We start from the raw sequence: 23,494 nt of genomic DNA, 5'->3' as shown, positions 1-23,494 counted from the left end.
GTTCCCGCGCTCCTCTCCTGCGGGTCCTCCCTTGCCGCGCTGATGACGTGTGTGCGCACGGCACGCACGCCTTACCAGCAGCCCCTGCGCTCAGAAAGGGGCGGCGGCGATACAGTAAGTGAGTGTGGGCGGGGGAGATCACACGTCCCGCCTCCCCCGTTCCTCCAGCACAGATTCTTTCATCCTCGGCGGCCGTGCAGGAGCCGAGGATGAATCGCATGAAATCCTGTGCGTGTCACCCCAAATGGCTACGCGTGTCAGCACTGACACGCGTGTCATAGGTTCGCCATCACTGTTGTAGACTGTTCTAGATTATCATTGAATGTTTATTTGTTAACATATAGTTTACTATGATACCAATAGTGAAATGATAACCTTAATTAGGATAAATAACCGGGCCATAAATTGTAATTTGGGATCTGGCAAAAAAATGTACAAATCTTACAAATTTTTGTTTAGATCTTCTTATGAAGATATAAATAATTTGAGTCAGAAGAGAGGAGATGTGATACAAATAAGGAAATGCTAATGTATACTTTTGGTGATTACTAAGTAGAAATGTTAACATCTCTTAAGATTGTTTTAGATTTTTAGTGTTTATTTTGTTAACACATAATTAACCAATTTGGGACTGAGGAAAAAGACCTATAAATCTTATTCATAAATCTTTGTTTAAAGATGGCTATAAAGGTACAATCCTGTGTGGGCCTGTGGAGAGGAGAGGTGAGATAAATAGTAAATAATTCTTAGTCAACTACAATAATAACAAAGAAATGTTAATGGATAATATTTAATGATACATACAGGTGTGTTATGGGGGGGGATGCTTAGATATCTTACTTAACTGAATTGTCATAAAGGTGTAATGTTATTGGAGGTTTATTGAAACTGCAAATGAATGCCAGTGGTGGTTGTGTCTTTAAATACAAAAGATTCTAGATAAAAACATGTTTAAATAATTGTAACTAAATGAGAATTGTGGTACAGGAATAGTAAAATACATAAATTTTCTTTTTTGATTAAAAATGTACAACTCAATTTGAATGAAGTATATGTAAGGATTGTGGAAGAAATGCACAGAATGTATTTGTAACCAATCAATACACTTTCTACAAGATGTAACGAAAGATGATTCTTTTTTCTTTGTGTTTTTGTTTAATTAAAACAATAAAAAAATTCCCCCCAAAAAAGAATGACGTGCGCTTAGAAGAATTAAAATGTTGGGGGGGGGAGCCTTGTTTGAAGTTCATCATCCAAAGAGGATGATGACAAAAATGATTAGGGGACTGGAGCCTCAAATATATATAGAACAGTTGCTGGAATTGGGTATCCCTAGTTTAACGAAAAGAAGGACTAAGGGTGAAATGATAACAGTGTTCCAATATCTAAGGGGCTGCCATAAAGAAGAGGGGAGTCACCCTATTTTCCAAAGCATCTGAAGGCAGGACAAGAAACAACAAATGGAAATTAAAGGAGAGAAGCAACTAGAACTAAGGAGAAATTTCCTGACAGATAGAACAATTAATCAGTGAAACTATTTGCCTCCAGAAGTTGTGAATTCTTCAACACTGGAATTTTTAAAGAAGAGATTGGACAACCATTTGTCTGAAACATTATAGAGTTTCCTGCCTGAACAGGGGGTTGGACTAAAAGACCTCCAACTCTGTTATTCTCAGTAAGAAATATGGTATAATCCAATCCACAACCTAAGGGATTTGAGGTTCAAACCAGTTCCATACTATAAAAAATAAATGAGAATATGAAACAGAATGTTTAAAATTGATTACAGTTACAGCCCCCATACGTTTATACATCTAACACACACATCTAACACTTTAAATATTACAATTTGGCAACAATTTAGAGAAGGGATTGAAAAAGATAGAGTTTCAGGGAATGTAAAACTTTCTTTTAAATCCTGGCCTTGTTTCAGAATTGCAACAAGCCCTTTCAAATTCAACTGCAGACACATTTTTCTCTCCTAGTACAAGGGCAAATGCGAATTATTAGGACACATAGCATATAGCAGATGGGTTAATAGATTAAGGAGCAGAGTTTTTTTTAAATGAAATTAAAGATGTGTTTCACATACTGCTGTTTGAAATTTTATTCTTCTGTCTAGTAGTACAGAACAAACCAGTTTTCTCATTTCCAAGTATTCCATTAAGTCATCTGTAAAATTTAAAATTCACATATCCGGATGTGTAAACTTAGAACTAACTTGCTGAGTTTACAGAATAAAAGGTGGTATTTTAATAGCCTTAGCCAAAAAGTAGATCTTTTCATATATTGTAGCTCTACTGACAGAAGTCCATATATTATTAAACAAGTTCTTTTTATTTGTATAATTCTATTGTTCAAAACTGAGCTTCCTGCAAATATACTGGAAAGAAAACCAACCGAGGCCTCTTTTGGATTGGGAATTGCTCTTGGACTTGCGAAATTTCCTTTTAGCTCTTGGAATTATCAGAGGAGATCTCAGAAAATGTACAAAGGGGAGCATTACAGATGTTTGGCTTGGCTTGTAGAAGTGAGGGGATGGCACTGTTTACCGAAGCAGCTTTGAGCTACTGTCACATTAAAGGACTCCCAAAAATCTGCATACACCTGTTATGTAAGACAGTTGCTACATATGCAGGGAAGGCTATGTATTATCCTCAGTTTTAATTTTATCAAAAGGTATAAACAACATGGCCATAGATGGGCTTTAGCCAACCAGAATGCCCTCTACAAATATGCAGTGGTGGGTTCCTACCAGTTCGGACTGGTTCGGCTGAACCAGTAGTGGTTTGGCGACCTGGGTCGCTAGAACTGGCAGTGATCCAGGCCTGCCACGCCCCTGACAGCACCACCATCTTCTTTTTCAGTTCTGCGCATGCACAGAACAATTTTAATTGCACTACGCATGTGCACACAGTGTACATCAAGCACATGCGTGAAGCGCGCACACGAGCGAACTGGCAGTAATGCCTGCTGGAAGCCACCCCTGCAAATGTGGATCAATTCTCAGAACTCTTAGCAATACCTCCTGTAGCCGAACCTTCTGTAAGTTGATGTCCATGCATCTGGAGAACATAAAAATTTGGGGAAGGATGCTGAAACATCTCTCTTGGTGTAGGATGTCCTACCCCCCCCCCCCGGTTTCTTTTCTAGACTTTTTTTAATTAAAAGAAAATCAAATGGGAAGCTGCAATGCTTCAACAGTTCGGTCTCTGGAATTATCTTTATTTGCTCTACTGACATCCTTAAAAAATACAACTTGTAAGTGGTTGCCCAGGTATTTATTTATAGGGGAGAAATGTCCAGACCAAATGTAATTTCTAATGTTGGATTTTCCCCCTTACCAGAGGGAGCTCCCTTGTGAAGACGTTACTATGGCAACTGCACTGCGCTGTACAGTAGAAACCATTTTAAGGCACAACAAGCTGTATCTTAACAGACCACATACCCCGAGGGGTGTTAGGGGTGTCTTACTCCCACAGTATTTTTTTTCCAGAGAGTAAGTCATCTGTGTACCAAGTTTGGTTGAAATTGCTCAAGGCATTCTAGTTATGCTGGAACATACAGTATATAGAATAGATGGGTGGTAAACAGCATCTTAATAACCAGAAGGAATGGAGTATGTTTGCTGATAAAATGGAAGTGATGGCTAGAATGCCTAAAGGAGCAGACTTTTAATGACTATGCAAGCCTTTTTAGCGAGCATTTTAAGAATGTGCTTCTGGACTTGCACTCAAAGTTTCAAATGTGCCCATTCCTGGTTTACATCTTGCCTTTCAAGCAATGGGCTTCTAATCCATAAACTAATCTTTCCCCAGATTTGTTTAGCTTTAGCAACATGGCTTGAGAATCACATCAGCTCTCTGGTGAATTGTCAAGAAATATCCTTCCTCTCCTTTGTTTACATGCTACACTAGGTGAGGATGAAAATATAAATCATACGGGGCAATTTTCCAATTTATCACTTGGAAACTGGTAATAGGCGGCAGAACTATATGCATTGCAATGGGTTGATAACTAAAAAAAAGTAGAAAGTTAAATTGCAGGGAGTATTCCAGCCTCTCAATTCTACATTGAGCTTCCAAAAACTAATTTTCACCCAGTCCCCAGTGTTGGGCCAACTGTCAATCATTCTCAGGATGAACTGTGATCAATAAACAAAAAACCAAGACTGGGGAAAAGGTGTTCATGTGTGTGGTGTGTGGGTGTTTAAAAATCAAATGTGAATTACTGGTATTCCATTCATGGCAAGAAAGATATCCCTCACCTCTCAGAAAATAATCTGATAAAGAGTTTTCTCTGCACTTATGGAACATTAAGAGACAACTTTGCAAAAGAAAGTAGGAAGAGAGGAAATTCCATTTAGACTCCTGCAGGAAGGTAGATACAGGACTAGAAACACAGCATTTAAAACTATGCTTCTCAATCTTGACAAATTTATGCTGGGTGGATTTCCAGAATTCCCCAGGCAGCATGCTGGAAATCCCCAAAGCTTAAAGTTGGCTAAAGTTGAGAAACGCCAAGACTTATATAGAGAGAGACTGCACAAAATATTGCATAGATGATAGATAGATGATAGATAGATAGATAGATAGATAGATAGATAGATAGATAGATAGATAGATAGATAGATGATAGATAATTGTAGGAGGTTCAGTAACTCATTGGCACTAATCCTAGTTATATAGCTGAATTCTGTCCTCCAAAATAGAACACCCAATATTCAGAATTTAAACTCCCCCACTCTGCTCATTTCTACGAGGAACTTACAACAGCAAAGAATTGTCCTGAAAATTTGTCCCCTGATATATGAGCCAATGCCTTCCATCCAATATATTACATTCCTGAAAATTCCTTGAAGAAAAACCCATGCCTTCTGCTTCTCCAGATGTTGCTGGATTACAAGTCATTCACAGCCCTCAAATGGTTCCCAAAGCGGAGGAATTTTGAGAATTCTGCTTCAGCATTACTTAGAAGCCTGTAATCATGATCATGCTACAGCTATTAAGTAACTTTCAAGTTGATTTAAAGTCAACCCTTTCATGCGTGACATTTTAATGGGCCAATGATTAAAGAAAATGAGCTGTCTGTGGAATACAACAGTCTTTCTGAACCTTGGCCACTTGAAGATGTGTGGATTTCAAGAGCCAGCATTCTGAGAATTGGAAGTCCACACATCTTCAAGTGCCCAAGGTTCAGAAACATTGGAATACAACATCTCTTTAACAAGAAGTGGGTGGAAGATATCCTAAAGATTTATAGGTGGTTTTTCATGCAAGATGCAATATAAGCCAAGCCATTTTTCAAATGTCTTTTATGGGACTCCAAACCTGCTCCTTCTCAACTGAATCTTTTTCTGAGTTGCAAAAATTGTGGCTATATCATTAGATTGTTGTTGTTTGCAAAGTTATGTCCAACTCATGACCCCATGGACAACGTTCCTCCAGGCCTTCCTGTCCTCTACCATCCCCCAGGGTCCATTTAAGCTCATGGCTACTGCTTCGGTGACTCCATCCAGCCACCTCGTTCTCCATCATCCCCTTCTTCTTTTGCCCACAATCTTTCCCAGCATTAGGCTCTTCTCCAGTGAGTCCTTCCTTCTCATTAGGTGGCCATTAGATTATAGGAAAGAGCTAATAAGGTGTGTTGATTTCTGCCAGCCAGATCTGCTGCCCTAATATCTTCTAAACTTTATTAATCCAGACTAGTATTATGCATTTGCAATCATATCACCTTTATTAATCCACAATCATGTAAAAATTACCAAACTTCCTGAGACTTCAAGGAAGATTTGTTGAATCTCTTACTTATCCTCTTGCTGCCCTCTACTGTTAGCCAATTGAAGCAGCCCTCCATTTCTTAACAAGTAGCTACAGCATAGCAGACTTTTTCAAAAAGAGCTCCACAACAGACATCATGGTTGCACCGATTGGCTGGATTATGGAAGAGATCCGATTGCTATTCAGAAAGTATTCATTTTGCTATGCACCATAAAGAGGTGTAGCTGCTGTGCTATTATTTCATGATTAAAGGGAGTTCAGCATCTTAAATGAAAGGGCCTTGTAAATGTTTGTGTGCATATTTGTGCACGCAGCCCCATCAGTATATACACACATCACATGTTCATGAAAGATTTACTTAGGACAACAAGAAGCCCCAGGTTCCCTTATTATTCATAATAAATTGTTGCTGGTGTTGATGAAACCACAGAGCAAAGTATTCAAAAGAGGATTTGTTTTCTTTCTTTTACCTCCAAGAGATGAAAATAAAGAATCACAGACATCTTTTAAGTAAGAAATATTTTAAATTTATATATACATATAAAAAGAAAGGAACGGTCATGAAAACAAAAACAAAAAATTGATGCCTTTACATGATCACACAATGGGATAACTCTTCATACTCAACAACGTAGGCTGGGTATACCTGATGCTTCTCAAAGATGACAAAAATAGAAGGATTCAGAACATCGTCCACGCAGCTGTCATAGAAGCTGCTTGATTGGTTAGGTCTAGGAGGTGGGCGGACATAAGAAGCTTCTCCTTGGACATAGTCTCCAACCAGAACTCTAGCTACGAACATGGTCTTCTTTGCTTGTTTCTCCGACTTGCAGTATGTGTGGGAATAGCAGGCATCTCTGGCAAAATAGCTTCCTACAAGAAAACACATTTTAAAAAACCAAACTCTTTGTAAAAAATATAAAATAAAATTACTATATATTGTTCAAGGTTTCAAATGTTACTAAACTACAATTCCCAACATCCCTTTGGCTGTGCTGGCTGGGACTGCTGGATACTCAGATTCAGCAACATTAGAGATCCCCCGTTTCCCAAAATAACACATTCACCAATGTGTTTGATGGCTCCTTTTACTTCCAGTGTCCAAAGGTAAGACTTTTTTTATGTAGTCCAATAACACAATCTTCACAAATAACAATTTAACACAAATAGGGATGTATCAGTAGATTCAGTGTGTGCCAAAGAGAGTCTGAGTATGCATATATGGAAAATCATTAGGTGGCAAACTGTACCAAAGCATTCAAAACTGCAACTATATATCTCAACCTGCCTCCAGAAGTTGTGAATGCTCCAACACTGGAAGTTTTTCAGAAGATGTTGGATAACCATTTGTCTGAAGTGATGTAGGGTTGAACTAGAAGACCTCCAAGGTCCCTTCCAACTCTGTTATTCTATTCTATTCTATTCTCGCACATGAGCTTGCCTGATAGCATAATTTGTAATTCAAACTCAGTGTGGTTGTGTAGTGGTTAAGGACTTGGAAGTTCATACCTCCACTGGACTAAGAGGTTTATTTCAGTGATTTAGGTCCAGCCATTACCTTTCAGTTGAACAGGGTTATTGTGGGAATAAAATTAGGGAAGGCTTCCCACCTCTGCAGGTTTGAGCTCTCAAATAAAAGTCAGGACATAAATGCATACATTTGGGGAAATGGATAGAAAAACAATACTTGAAGATACTGCAACTCAGATTTCTTCAAATATTGCAAATTACGTGACTTCTAACTGTCAAGGTAGGGAATACTTAGCTCTTCCAGAATTCACTACTTTTCCCCCAACTCTCTAGTACCTTTTCCATATAGTGTTCCATGTGTGCCACAAATTCTCCAGTCAAAGTTTTGTCCACAGATGTCATGCAGGTGTGATGTGCTAGTGCCATGAAACAAGAGTTGTTCATCAATTTCCTTTCTTCTATTCAACTTCTTCATCTGCTCTTTTTGCCTAGAAAGAAACTACTTCAAGTTATACATGAGGTCAAGAAAAATTTAAATCACTTCTCTTTTCCAACTTGAAAGACATTTTCAAGTCCTACTGTCCCCATTTGTTTGTATTCATTTCTTTCGTTCATGTCCATGTTTACATTTATACCTGCTATCTTGTAAATGTCTGACAAACTAATAAAATACAAATACATATCGCAAAAGGATCTAAGAACACTTAAGCTAAATTTACTAATCTAAATTTATTGCCCCAATTTAATGTAGCTTTCCCAAGCAAAGTACTAAATTTATTTTTCCCAGATCTATTAGGTTGGGCTATCATTCAGTAGCAATGGATATGCATGAATGATGTAATTCAATTGCTAGCATATTGGAGATGTGCTAGAATTCTTCAAAGATGTGGTAAGGCAGCATTGATCTCAGTCTTAATGAGAATAGATCAAACAGATCAGGTTAGAAAAGTCTGGTTTACATGATGTCCAAGATCCCTTCCGACTTTTTGCTTATAAGTCACAGGCTATTCATAACCAGATAGATCTGGTATACGATCACACAAAAATAAATTCACAACAGTACTAATGCTCAATAGAGAACACAGAAGATCAGTTCCAGATACAGTACTGGATCCAATTATTATACCATGATTTTGACTCCCCAGGAGGAAAATTAAAATCCAATACAAACCACTGAAAGACTTGCCAGAGAGAAGGATTCTGAACTCTTTGAAGTCTATGTATAATGCAATCTTCCATTGTCTTCTCAAAAATCATCTTGATTTCATGATACTCTTCTGAAGAATTAGAGACCTCTACCAGCTAGGAACAAGATCAGAGCCATTGTGAATGAATCTTTTAGTTTCTTTTGATCTATAAATATTTTTCATTCTTTCTATATTTGTCCCTTTCAGGTCAAAATGGGGGCTTATAACACAACCAATGTAGATCAAATAAATTAAGAGCAGAATAAATTTCTTTTAAAATAATTATAGTTGGGTTTAGACATTGGACTAAGTAGCTATAACCTATTTTTCACAATAAGTGAACCTAACCACTGTACTTTATAAACAATGGCCTCTACATACACACACACACACACACACACACACACATACTGTGATTAAGACATTATATATATAATGTCTTAATCACAGTACATCATTGTTCCATTTACTATGTCTCTAATCCCGCTAATACATTATCCAACCTTGATTTACAGTTAAGCATTACACATGAGAGCAAGAAAGAAGCAATGGGTGGAAACTAATCAAGGAGAGAAGCAACCTAGAACTAAGGAGAAATTTCCTGATAGTGAGAACAATTAACCAGTGGAACAACTTGCCTCCAGAAGTTGTGAATGCTCCAACACTGGATTTTTTTTAAGTATAATGGATAACCTTTTGTCTGAAGCGGCATAGGGTTTCCTTCCAACTCTGTTATTCTGTTCTATATTCTATATCAGTGGTTCCCAAACTTGGCAACTGTAAGACTTGTGGACTTCAACTCCCAGCTCTGCTGGCTGGAGAATTCTGGGAGTTGAAGTCCACAAGTCTTAAAGTTGCCAAGTTTGGGAACCACTGTTCTATATGGACAAGGTCATTATGGTTTAGCCTGAGGCATGAATAAATAACTTATTGTAAATCAGCTTTGACCTTCAGATATTGACTTCATCTCTTAACATACCCAAATGGTAGGGATTATAGAATTGTCATCCAGCAATATTTCAGGACTCAAGATTGCTTTTAATGAGCCGAGGTGGCGCAGTGGTTAAATGCAGCACTGCAGGCTACTTCAGCTGACTGCAGTTCTGCAGTTCGGCTGTTCAAATCTCACTGGCTCAGGGTTGACTCAGCCTTCCATCCTTCCGAGGTGGGTAAAATGGGGACCCGGATTGTTGTTGGGGGCAATATGCTGACTCTGTAAACCGCTTAGAGAGGGCTGAAAGCCCTATGAAGCGGTATATAAGTCTAACTGCTATTAATGCTGCTATATGCCCTGCTTGACAGAGCCTTCTGTAAAGCGTTTATCATGAAAATTTAAATAGAATATTGCCAAGGGACAGGATGGTGCAACCCCAGTAAAACTGTTCACTTATCATTATTTGCCAGAGGGCTATTTCACATTTAATTCTGTCTGATATTCACACAAAAAAATAGAAGTACTGTATTTTTCGGAGTATAAGATGCACCGGAAAATAAGATGTACCAAGGTTTTGAAGAGGCAAATTTAAAAAAAAAAGTTTTTGCACTCTGCAAACTTCCCAAAAAGGTCCATTTTTCATGAAAACGGGCCTGTTTTTTTTTCTTCAAAAAAGGGCATGAATATCCTTTAGGAGACTTGTAAGGTGTTCCTTGGCAGTGAAGGGGGGCAAAAATGAGCAAAAAACGGCAATTTTTGCTCATTTCTGCCCTCCCCAGGAGCTCTCTGAAAGCCTCCTAAAAGTTATGCATGGCCGTTTTGGTGAAGAGGGTGGGGTTTCATGAAAACAGGCCCATTTGTTGTCAAAAAAGGGCATGGGTAGTCTTTAGGAGGCTTATAGAGTGCACCTAGAGCCAAGGTGGCGCAGTGGTTAAATGCAGCACTGCAGGCTACTGCTAGATCAGCAGGTCAGCGGTTCAAATCTCACCGGCTCAGGGTTGACTCAGCCTTCCATCCTTCCGAGGTGGGTAAAATGAGGACCCAGATTGTTGGGGGAAATATGCTGACTCTCTGTAAACCGCTTAGAGAGGCCTGAAAGGCCTATGAAGCGGTATATAAGTCTACTGCTATTGCTCCTGGGGGCTGGGGGGGGGGCAAAAGGAGCAAAAATGGCCCATTTTTTGCTCATTTCTGCCCTCCCCAGTCCCCAGGAGCTCTCTGAAAGCCTCCTAAAAGTTATGCACGGCCATTTTGGTGAAGGGGGCAAAAAATCCTGTATTTCAGGAGGCAAAAAATCCTGTATTCAGTGTATAAGATGCACCCGGTATTTTTTGAGGGAAACAGGTGCGTCTTTTACTCCGAAAAATACGGTATCTTTCAAGCCACCTAAAAGCTAATTTCAAAAAAATGTTGAACTATTTCAAACTATGTGGCTTTTATATGACATAGGTCAGAGATAAGAAGGTTTGGGTATCATCTCTAGGCACTTACAGGGGCATAGGGAATAGCAGTAGCATTTAGACTTATGTACCACCCCATAGCACTTAACAGCATTCTCTGAGCAACGCAGAAGCATTTTTTGCATATTGCCCCTAACAATTGGGGTCCTCATTTTACCGACCTCAGAAGGATGGAAGGCTGAATCAACCTTGAACCCTGTCAGGATTGAACTCCAAGCAATGGGCAGAGTTTGCCTGCAATACTGCACTTTCACCACTGTGCTACCAGGGCTCTTAGAGAAGTTTATGAACCAACCATAACACCAAACAGTATATTTTATTATTAGCTAATATCTTCCCCCTAGAAATGTTGTAAAGAATGACTTCGGTCAACATTACAGCAATGGTCAAAAGGCCAGGAGCAAAAGGAAATGCTGATCCTTAACAAACTGCATTTGAGCCCCTGTGAACTTGGGAGAAAGTTTTAGGAAGCAGGGTGGCACAAACCTGGAAGAACATACCAAGTTGTGTTCAGGGGTGGGGATGAAAAGACATAGAAAGAAAAAGGGAAGGAAGTTACCCAACTGCACACAGAAGATGTTCTTTTAATGAGGGCAGGAACAGAGGGTGTTACTATGGTCAGATAAAACAGAATACCTTATAGCCTATTTCAGGAAGGGCTGATTGATCCCAGGTTGAAGGAAAGTGGAAGGTAAAAGAAGATTCAAAACGGCAGCTGCACATGGGAAATAAACAAAGAGCATTACTGTGGAAATAAAGAAATAAAGAGCATTACTGTCTCACTTAATTTCCAATTTTCTCTTTCTATTTTGGAGCAGACCTCCCCAATTCAGTAATCTTTGCAGTTTTTTGGCTAAAATATTCATGTGGCTGGAAGTGATGAAAACAGTAATCTAACTCAGTGGCCCCCAACCTTTTGGGCATCAGGGACCAGTTCCGCAGAGAGAGGCTTTTCTGCAGACTGGAGGGGGTGTGATTTTGTGTGCTGCCTGCATCCTACAGATGGGCTTTTTTTGTTTGCGTGGCCAGGTTTCTGGCATGCTGTGACCTGGTGCGGGTCCATGGACCGGGGTTTGGGGACCCCTGATCTAACTCTCTGAAGGGTATCAGGCAGTGGTGGGATTCAAAAATGTAGGATTCACTCCACTCTAGGAAAAGGATAAGGTCTTGCCGAATGGTGCTCCTAATAAATAACTAGTTTTCTTTTGAAAGTTGGGTCGAGGCTCATGAATCAATTAGGGCATCTTTCGGAAACCTGACACATAAAATCTCCATTCCCTTCCCACTCCAGGGGAAGGTTACTGCAAAATCCCCATTTCCTCCTGATCAGCTGGGACTCAGGAGGCAGAGAATAGATGGGGGCAGGGGCAGTCAGAGCTGATATTTACCAGTTCTCCAAACTACTCAAAATTTCCGCTACCAGTTCTCCAGAACTGTCAGAACCTGCTGAATACCACCTCTGGTACCAGGTCAAGAAAAATGGTGTTAGTTCCTCAAACTAATTTTTCCAACTGTATTTAGCCTTTCCCAGAGTGGTGCAGTGGCCTAGAGGTGGAGCTCTTGCCTCACAATCAGGAGACTGTGAGTTCAATCCTAAGTAGTGGCAGTTATTTCTCTCTCCAGACACAATGAGTAAATACCAGCTGTGAACTCTGCACTGGTGACAGGAAGGGCATCTGGCCAGTAAACACTCAGCTCCATTCAGTTGCCCCGACTCCACCCTGATCCAAGGAATTATGGGGTCATTAAAAGAGAAAAAAAAGCCCTTTCACAAGTTATTGAAAGCTACTAGAACTGGAAAGCTATTCCTAATCTCATCACTTTTATCAGACCTGGAAGTCATCTTTTACCTTTTGGATTTCTGGCCTGCCACATTTTCTACTATGGGAAAATGGGAGGGGGGATTATACAGAGTGTGGGTGATATGTAGCCATAATAACATTCTTGCTCAGAAAGTCAAGGTCGACTGGCCCTACAGCTGCAATGAGATGACAGGGAGGTAACTCCTGGTTTGGAGAGTTACCTGATTGGAGAGTTACCTGATTGGAGAGTTACCTGATTGGATCATGTGATGGACATGTGGGTGCTGGGCAGGGTCTTGAACTTTCACTTGGGTGGGGAAAACTTGGAAACTTTCAGATTCATATTTTCCCAGATGTGCCAATATGACATCTCTAATAAAAGGAAACTTTGAAGAAACTCAAGTCTCAAAGTCTTCTTTCGTTATGGGTGTTACTTGGAACTCTGACATTAACCCAAATCTCTTCTAAAGAACTCTACCAGCTCCCCCAAATTTTGGGGTGCTGTCCAGGGTCCTGAGCCCCAGCATCGAACCGAGCCCGGGCAGGGTGAAGGGAAGATGGAGGAAGAGACCCACAGAGGAAGCCGTAAGTGACAGCTTGGCAATTTATGTCGACACCATCTACTCTCCTTTCCAAGCCATGGTGGAAGTTGAAGTGAGGGAACGCCAGCTGGGAGCCAGATGCAAAGAGCCGGCACCTGAACAAACCTCACAGCCAGACCTGACCAAAAAACAGGGCATGCATAGGCTTTGGGAGGCTTGTAGAGTGTTCTTGGGGGCTGAGGGGACAAAAGTGTTTTTTGCTCGTTTTTGCCCTCCCTAGCCCCCAGGAGCACTTTGCAAGCTTCCCAAAGCCTATGCACGTCCATTTTTGAGAAGAGTCAGGGTTCGGGAGACTAAAAATGCTGTATTCAGTGTATAAGACCCAGATTTTCACTCTCTTTTTTGGGGGGGAAAGGTGCGTCTTATACTCCAAAAATATGGTAATTGCTATTTTTTTGTCGCACAATAATATGTGGTTTGGGAGAGAGGTCTGGAGTATGAGGATAGCACCTGCCCAAGGATCACCTGGACTGTGGCTAGTGTCACTGTGAAATTACTGAAGTGGCTGAGTTGAAATTGGGAGAAGGGGAAAGGAATCCAAATTTGGATGCTTGGCAACTGGTTGATATTTATGATGGTTACGTATCCCGGGGTGATGATCCCCTTTTGTGACCTTTGGACAAGCAAAGTCAGTTGCAAAGTCAGATTCACTTTACAATTGTGTTATTAACTTAACAATGGCCGTGATTCACTTAACAACTGTGGCAAGAAAGGTGGCAACCTGGGGCAAAACTCCCTTAACAACTGCCTCCCTTACAAACAGAAACTTTGGACTCCATTGTGGTTGTAAGCCGAGAACTACCTATAAATGAGTTTGTGAAAAATATTAATTACCTCTTCTCGATTTTGCGTCTACCTCCAAAAAATACAAGTCGAGGCCATCTGCAGACTCTCCTCTGTGTTTGGTAGAACACATTTCTCTGAACCATCTCTTGAAGGAAACAGCAAAACACACTGTCAAATAATTCACCTCTGGTAAGAATTAATTTACTTATCAATTAAACTGTCAGACCTGCAGTTATATTCCTTTTTAGGATCTTTGGCCTGCCACACTCTCTCTTATTTCATTATGCTGTTTCATTAGTGTAGTAGTTGGGAAGGGGGAATAGAAAGGAGTAGAATTGTGGAATGTGCTGTTGTCATTCTTTTCTAGAAGCCCAAGGTCATCTTTTTTCTCTGCACCACTGCACCTGACCGGAACCAGCTGGGTGCAGATACCAGCATGGAAGAAGATTGGACCATGTGATGAATTTGTGGGTGTGGGGACAAAATCATGAACTTTCAACTGGGTGGGAATCCTATGTAACTTCCAGAATTGGGATTCCACAGCCGTTGCCAACATGTCTGTCTTATTAAATTGGAACTTTTTAGGATAGCTCTGCCTTGGACTCTGATTTAATTCTGCATGATACTTGGAATGCTGATATAAACTGAGCCTTGGTGGCGCAGTGGTTAGAGTGCAGTACTACAGGTTACTTCTGCTAACTAACAGCTTACCTGTAATTTGGCAGTTCAAATCCCACAAGGAGCAAGGTTGACTCAGCCTTCCATCCTTCTGAGGTGGGTAAAATGATGACCCAGATTGTTGGGGGCAATAGGCTACTCTATAACCGCTTAGAAGGGGCTGTAAAGTACTATAAAGTGGTATATAAGTGTAAGTGCTATTGCTAACTTAAATGCAAGGCATTGTAGGCTGCTACTCTTGGGCTGCTGATAAAGCTTTGTGGACTATGCAGAAAAGAGTACAGGACTATATTTGATGCACTTGGTCAGATTTACGTCTGATTCTCAATATAATGGAGAGAAGCCTTATATTTGGAAATCAGAAACTTCCAACGAACAACCAAGAGGAACACCCATCTTTGCTTCCTAAAAAACACTGTGCTATTCTACAACTGGCAGTGTCGGGTTTAGTAATATTTAAAAATAAGGCAAGATACAAGAATCTGTCAGATCTGTCTCATAGAAATTTAATCTTACTAAAATATTATCAAGAAGAGACAAATTATACCCCAAGGACTCTGGATGAACAAAATATTTCATGATTAAATTTGTTAAATTAATGATCTATCAAGAAAATGCCTATTACTGGCAAAGGTAGATATTTGTTCAGAAAGGTTTTTTTAAACCCTCAGTACTACTCGGAAATCTTAAATGGAAATTGCTTTGCCTACTTGCATTTTTTTAAATTTGACAATTTGAATAAATTAGGCTAATAATGTTCATGTAAGCAACAGGGTTGGCTGCAGGGCAGTGGTGAAATTCATTTTTTTTACTACTGGTTCTGTGGGCGTGGCTTGGTAGGTGTGGCAGGGGAAGGATACTGCAAAAGCTTCATTCCCACCGCACTCCTGGGGGAAGGATATTGCAAAATCTCCATTCCCTCACCACTCCTGGGGGAAGCATACTGCAAAATCTCCATTCCCTCACCACTCCTGGGGGAAGGATATTGCAAAATCTCCATTCCCTCGCCATTCCAGGGGAAGGATACTGCAAAATCTCCATTCCCTCACCACTCCTGGGGGAAGGATATTGCAAAATCTCCATTCCCTCACCACTCCTGGGGGAAGGATACTGCAAAATCTCCATTCCCTCACCACTCCTGGGGGAAGGATATTGCAAAATATCCATTCCCTCACCACTCCTGGGGGAAGGATACTGCAAAATCTCCATTCCCTCACCACTCCTGGGGGAAGGATACTGCAAAATCTCCATTCCCTCACCACTCCTGGGGGAAGGATATTGCAAAATATCCATTCCCTCACCACTCCTGGGGGAAGGATACTGCAAAATCTCCATTCCCTCACCACTCCTGGGGGAAGGATACTGCAAAATCTCCATTCCCTCACCACTCCTGGGGGAAGGATATTGCAAAATATCCATTCCCTCACCACTCCTGGGGGAAGGATACTGCAAAATCTCCATTCCCTCACCATTCCAGGGGAAGGATACTGCAAAATCTCCATTCCCACCCAACTCTGGGGCCAGCCAGAGGTGGTATTTGCCGGTTCTCCAAACCACTCAAAATTTCCACTACCGGTTCTCCAGGACTTTTAAAAAATCAAGATGGTAGCCTCAACAGCGTGATGAAAGTTCTATCCTTCATCATGTGAGTTGTAGCTGCCATCTTGATATACATTCACAGGGGGAACCAGTTAGCAGTCATTGTCACATACCAAACTATTATTGCTAAAAATTACCTTGAAAATTCAATGTATACAGCTGAGTCCCAGCCTGAAAGAATACACCTCCTCTGCAGTCAGTTAGGAAAGTAGCCTCCAATTCAGAGGATGAAATTGAGGCGGCAGCACATTGCTTAGAGTTCTGCAAAATAGAAAGAAAGAAAAAATAGGGTAGGAAAACAGAGACCGAAGGGAAAGAGATGAAATGAGTAGATTAACTTTGGTCATTGTGTTTGAACACATTGGAGAGCAAAACACAAAATAGGAAGTTGCATTACAGTAGTCCTTCTTCATCAACTCTCTTGGTTATGATGGTGAAGAAAAAAATTATTTTACGACCAATATTCACATGTACAACTTTTCCAGGTCTCAAAAGCACAGTTGCGGTTTTCCTTAGAGATCAATTCACTTAACAACTGAATTTCTGGTCAGTTGTTTGCAATTGCTAAACAATTGACTTATGGCCACAATTGAGCCCAAAATTTCTGTTGCTGACTGAGACAGTTGTTAAATGAATTTTGCTCCTTTTACCACCTTTCTTCTTGCCACAGTTGTTAAGTGAATCACTGCAGCTATTAAAGTGACTTTGCTTGTCACAGGGTTGCAAAATGGGATCCCATGTCCCCAGGACAATACAACCGCCGTAAATATGAGTCAGTTGTCAGTTGTCTGAATTTTGATTGTGTGACCATCAGGAGGCTGCAATAGGCATAAGTGTAAAAAAATGATCACAAGTCACTTTTTTTTTAATGCAGTTGTAACTTTGAATGGTCACAAAATGAACTGTTGCAAGTCAAGAACTGCCTGTATTTAGCTCTACCATCCACTCTCTAAAGGAGGGACAAGCAATATTCAAGACTCGGGCACAGATGCTGCTCTGTAGTGATGCCTAGAGTAGCAGAAAATGATCATGTTCAGTTATTATATTCAGCAATAGTTTGCTTTAAGGTAAAGGTAAATGTTCCCCTTGCATATACGTGCTACTCATTCCCAATTCTAGGGGGCGCTGCTCATCTCTGTTTCAAAGCCAAAGAGCCAGCACTGTCCGAAGACATCTCTGTGGTCATGTGACTGGCATGGCTAAACACCGAATGTGCACGGAATGCGGTTACCTTCCTGTCAAAGGTGGTCCCTATTTTTCTACTTGCATTTTTACGTGCTTTCGAACTGCCAGGTTGGCAGAAGCTGGGACAAGTAACGGGAGCTCACCTTGTTATGCGGCGCTAGGGATTCGAACCGCCGAACTGCCGACATTTCTGATCAACAAGCTCAGCGTCTTTGCCACTGAGTCACCGCATCCCTATAGTTTGCTTTACCATGTTTTAATAAGCTGAGCTTATGAATATTAACATCTGAGCTCACAGTGTCTCAAGTCACAAAGGCCACTCTGTGCAACACAGTAAGCCAAAGACAAACAAATGGCTTTACATTATAAATGGTTGCAGTGTGAACCCAGCTAATACATTTGTGTAGCAAAATTCAAGCTGTTTGAAGCAGCATCCTAAGTCTGATGCAGCAGCAGCTAAAAGTTTACCTGTTGGCCGTACTCAATCCACTTGCCATTTTCATCCATCCAATACCAGATGAACTCTACTCTGACAATGGAATCAAACAGCATGACCATTGGCATTCGCTAGGAGAGTCAGATATGAATTCTGGCACCAGGCACCTTCTGAAAAAGAACAAATCAGGCATGTCAGCAAGGACATAAAAACAAAGGAGGGAAATCAATTAAGTCACATTTTACCCTGAGACACAGAGGTAGACATTTAATGTCCTCCAGTTAAGTTATTCTGTATAGGAGCCTATGGTTGTAATACATCTAGTAGCAGCGGGTTGTTTTGTAGGCATAACAAAAACTGAATCTACAAATAGGATGCACATGACTTGGGAGATACCACTGCTCTTAAAACAATAACAAAGTTGGAAGGGACTTTGGAGGGCTTCTAGTCCAACCCCCTTCTCAAGCAGGGAATTCTATACCATGTCAGTCCAATCTCTTCTTAAAAACCTCCAGTGTTGGTGCACCTGCAACTTCTGGAAGCAACCCTCTTGATGTTTTAGAAATAAATTGCTTAAAATAGATTGCATTTCAAATTTTGCTTAAAGCTGGCTAATATCTTTTTTCAAATCCCTGTCCTAATCCGTAAAGGAAATCCAGGAAAATAGGTCTTATCGAACCAGGTTAAACTTTTATCTTCCATGTAAGAGATTCCAGACTTTTCCCCTTTCTTAAATAACCTCGAATTTCCATCAAATCTGCTTACACAGAACCATCTCATTCAGTAAATGAACAGAACATTCAGCATTAATAGCAATAGCACTTAGATTTATATACCACTTCACACCGCTTTACAGCCCTCTCTAAGCCATTTACAAATGTCAACATATTTCCCCCAACAATCTGGATCTTCATTTTAAAATTTCAGAAGGATGGAAGGCTGAGTCAACTCTGAGCTGGTGAGAATCGAACTCCTAGAATGAGCAGTGAGTTAGACCTGCAGTGCTGCATTCTAACCATTGTTCCACCATGACACTTTAATATAACTGCAGTGTTCATTCCTTCATTTTTTTTTATGCCAGGGCTGCAAATTTATATGTGCCATCAAGTTATGGTCTTAGCTCCCTCCAGGATGAGTTGCAAAATATTGAGGTCTGTGTGGGCAGGAAGAGACCAACCATGCAAAGAGAAAGTAATTGCAGATATGGACACCACCTTTAACAACAACATGGCAGCCTAGAATGATAGTCAAAGCAAAACCATGTCATCAGGCTACAATTCAGTGTGTTATGCAAACCCAGAAAATGGAGTTATCTTGACTATCCTATGATTTAGGAAATCATGGGTTAGCACATCCTATAATCAAAGTCCTTGCACAAAATTTCCCTACTCAATAATAATAAGAAAAATCTAGGCAGCGCAGTATATTTTTGCCGATTCACAATTTTAGAGCAAAGGTAATTTTTCTTTGTTAGACTTTGTTGTAGACTCTGTTGACAGGCAAAATCAATAGGATATGGTAGGGGATGTCAAAATTTTTCAACTCCCCCCCCCCCCAAAATTAGCGGTGCTCACAAGTTGTAACATGCCTTGGGGATTGTCAAAATATTTTGGTTACTTTCATAGAATTTAGATGTGCTTGGTAAGCAACTACATAAATTTCACAACTTGCTAACATTTTGTTTGTTTCATTTTATACAGGGAATGAATAAGTGAATTTAAATAAGTCAAAGAAAGTAGCATCCCATACATTTTTAAGGCCTCTGATTTCAAGTTCAAGAAATAGTGACCACTTTCAGGCTATAATCTATAAAATGGCATACATACAACCAAGTTATCAAGTTACTCAACCAAGAGCAGAGGTGGTATTATGCCGTTTGCCCCGGTTCAGGCAAACCGGTAGTGGCGGTGGCAGGAGGCTCCGCCCACCTACCCAGACATCATCACAGATGCTCTGCGCCTACAAAGGTAGCGAAGAGATTAGAGCATTTCATGCCTGACCAAGAGCCATTGTGGAGGAGCGGTTAGAATGCAGTACTGCAGACTGCTTCTGCTGACTGCCAGCTGACTGCAATTTGGCAATTTGAATCTCACCAGGCTCAAGGTTGACTCAGCCTTCCATCCTTCTGAAGTTGGCAAAATGAGGACTCAGATTGTTGGAGGCAATAGGCTGACTCTGAAAACCTCATAAAGAGGGCTATAAAGCACTGTGAAGTGGTATATAAGTCTAAGTGCTATTGCTATTACCTGAGGAATTGTCTTTACGTTGTCCCATCCCATCCAGTCAGGCAGGGAGGATATGTTGTAGATACAATTAGTCAAAGAATTTGAACTGGTGGGATCCAGGTGAAAACCCTTCTCTGCTCATCTCTTACCCCCAGAGATAAGACAGGGCCCCATATTTCTGGCCTTCAGAAACAGTGCTAAGACCTGGCTTTGCCAATTAGGATGTGGGTCAAAAATAATATGGAAGCTTGGGCATAATTGGTGTCATAAGGTTCTCTCAACCTTTTTAACATTTTGATCCTTTAGCTTTTGATATCTTAACACTTTTTAAAATTAACTTGTTCTTATTTATGCTATAATATTATATATTTCTACTGTAAACTGTCAGTGTCACTTAGGTCAGGGGTGTCAAACTCGATTTCATTGAGGGCTGCATCAGGGTTGTGTTTGGACTTGGGGAGATGGGGTGGGCGTGGCCAGGATAGGTGTAACCAGCTCGACATCACTCGTGTGGGGAGCACCTGTAGCGCCCCGAGGACTCTGCCAGTGAAAATGGGATCCCTAGCTCTGTTTTCGGTTGCAACGGTTTCCTGCAACCCTCTGCCAGTGAAAGCGGAGCTTGGGAGGGTGGGCCTCCCAAACTCCATTTTCGCTGGCAGAGGCACTGCGAGCCGGTCCTTTGCTGTTTTTAGGGCAGCCCCATGGGCCAGATCTAAGCACCACATGGGCCGAATCCAGCCCCCTGGGCCTTTGGTTTGACACCCCTGACTTAGGTGAAATGAGCTTTGTAGAAATGTGATGAATAAATAATGATAACCGTTTCCCTACCAGTTGTCTTGCTAAACTTTATGACTTGCAATATTACTTGACAGAAGCAAAGTCTGTGTTTGGCGGTCAACCTCCTTTCCCTAGGAATGACCTGCCATCATGACTCATAATAGAAAAATAGCAACTCCGTTGGTGACTTCATCAGTCATTACATTATGTCCACTTTAATCCCAAATCTCATGATACACATACCAAGTAGTATTGCCAACACCATGTTTGGCTTAGTGCATTTGTATTTGATTATTCCTTGGATTTCCACCCTGCCTTCCCTCAGGAGCTTGAATTCTAGTCTTCCCCCAGAACATCTCCTCTGTAAGGTAGGTTGGGCTCAGGCAGTACTAATGGTCCAAAGACTCCAAGTCGGTTTCAATGGTTGGAAGTGCATTTGAACCTCCATCTTCCTAGTGCCAGTCCAAGTTTAACTGCAACATGGATTGTGAATCTAGCTAGTCTTATATTAAAAATTGTTAAGTTACTATCCCTTATGCAGGGCTGATCTCTTCCATCTTCTCCAGTTCTCCTGAAAACAATCCTAATCAGGCTCAGGTGGGGCATATCCTACTAGAGTAGGAAAAGATTTGGCCAATGCAAAGGGAAATTATCTCTATCTGAGGTGGATTTGAGGCAAACAGAAAAGTTGTAAAGCAAAGTATGTACTTACTTTCAAAAGGCCTCCATTTTATTAGTATTTAGGGTAGCATTGAACATACTACTAAGCTGCCTGAAATTTCAAATCAAACCTGCTTGGATAAGATTCAGCTAAAGTGAGCCATGGCTTATAATACTAGATACTTTCCTAAATTCATAAACAGAAGCAAATCGGGGACTTTAGAATAGAATAGCAGATTTGGAAGGGACCTTGGAGGTCTTCTTGTCCAACCCAATTTAGTCAGGAATCCCTACACCACTTCAGAGAAATGGTTATCCGACATCTCCTTAAAAACATCCAGTGTTGGAACATTCACAAGTTCTGGAGGCAAGTTGTTCCACCGATTAATTGTTCTAACTATCAAGAAATTTCTCCTTAGTTCTAAGTTGCTTCTCTCCTTGATTAGTTTCCACCCATTGCTTCTTGTCCTGCCCTCAGCTGCTTTGGAGAATAGCTTGACTCCCTCTTCTTTGTGGCAGCCCCTGAGATATTGGAACACTGCTATCTTGTCACCCTTAGTCATTGATCTAAGAACCAAAACCAATGGCCACATATCTATCTCTATATTGCAACACTCAATGGGCATCTCCCTATCATGAGCATTGCAATATGCTTGACTTGGTTATTGAGTCTGCTGAATATCATAAACCATAAACTGAACAAATGCCCTGGATTCACACAATATGTTAAAACTATCTCACACTAGCCAGCATGTTGCATTCATTCCACCACTAGGTTTGCATCTGACCTAACTTAAACATATTTGTGTCCATACAGTTCCTTCCTCTTGTTCTCTAGCTTGGTCAAGCCTGCATTACCAATTAAATGGATAGGTTATTCTGTTATTGTCCCCAATTCCTTAGAAATACATATTTCAAATAAGAAATGCTTTCAAAGGATTTCAATAAGGAGCACATTAAACTTTGCCCTGAGGCTTCCTTGTGGACCTATTTAAATGGTGCCTTTCTCAATGTAATGTTCCCAGATTGATGAGTTACAACTTTAACTTCTCCATACAACTGTCCTTCGCTAGGCCTGAGGACAGTTGCTGGTTTTTTTTAAAAAAATAAACCCTCTAGAGAACCAATTTATTCACTTACCTTTTCTTGGAGTTCCTTCTCTTGTCTTTGATTATTCTCTTAATAAATCCAACAACAATATTCATGTAGAAACAGCAAGAGAAAGTAAGTATATATCCATTTTTTCATGTGAACTAAATTTGCAGCAATCAAACCATACTCGTAGTTTACAACCAGCCCAGCAAAATACGAGGCTTAATCAAATTCATGCCAGAGGGGCAGGTTTAAAACGATCAGAAAAGGCTACAAAAATAAAAACAAGGAAACAAAACAAAATCTCACTGCAACTTTTCTAAGTTCCAAAATTTTATGACAGACCTCACTTCCACCTAACTTTAAAGTAAAGTTTTCATGTTGTAGGTAATCAAAATCCAGACGTCACTTTTTTTTCCCTTTTTCCTGGATTCTAAGATACAAAAATACAAAAAAAAAAAAAAAAAAATCTGCCAAGCCTTGACTTCTGTCTGAACTTTTTCCGGTGCTCCTGCTCCCTAGCTCAACCGGGAGGAGGAAGAACAGGCCTCTGGGATAATTAACTGGCAAGTCAGCTGCTCCAAGGTAAAAGTCCACCTATTAACCCCTTCCCAGGTCTTTCTTGGACTAGCACCTGCCTATGGAAAACTATGATTCATGCAGATATTACAGTCAACTAGGATAGGCTTAAAAAAAAACATTTACAGCCTTTATGTTATGCATTTCCATTATTAATTATTTCTCTCCTGAGCAGAGAAATTAATTCAGAACAGGAGGGAGTAGTTTCGTGGATACTGGCAGAAAACTCTCCATAGTCATGA

The 23,494-nt window shown here is 40.6% G+C and overlaps 1 protein-coding gene across 1 annotated transcript; it reads right to left on the bottom strand.

The window, feature by feature from the left end:
- Positions 1-6,305: 6,305 nt before the first annotated feature.
- On the bottom strand, positions 6,306-23,104 carry LOC106542906 (protein mono-ADP-ribosyltransferase PARP12). Its single transcript, XM_087723014.1, has 8 exons — positions 22,722-23,104; positions 17,952-18,089; positions 16,436-16,559; positions 14,070-14,166; positions 11,468-11,546; positions 8,422-8,552; positions 7,587-7,738; positions 6,306-6,653 (listed from the first exon to the last, which is right to left on the bottom strand). Exons 2-8 carry the CDS (start codon positions 18,045-18,047, stop codon positions 6,370-6,372), a joined length of 963 nt encoding a protein of 320 aa, XP_087579140.1. The 5' UTR covers positions 18,048-18,089; positions 22,722-23,104; the 3' UTR covers positions 6,306-6,369.
- Positions 23,105-23,494: the final 390 nt, after the last annotated feature.

The sequence above is a fragment of the Thamnophis sirtalis genome, unplaced genomic scaffold, assembly GCF_051295495.1.
Source record: "Thamnophis sirtalis isolate CommonGarterSnake01/CBP01778 unplaced genomic scaffold, rThaSir2_p1.2 scaffold_9, whole genome shotgun sequence".
NCBI lineage: Eukaryota > Metazoa > Chordata > Lepidosauria > Squamata > Natricidae > Thamnophis > Thamnophis sirtalis.
Note: the sequence above shows the minus strand (reverse complement) of the source record. Positions and strands in the feature narration are given on the sequence as shown.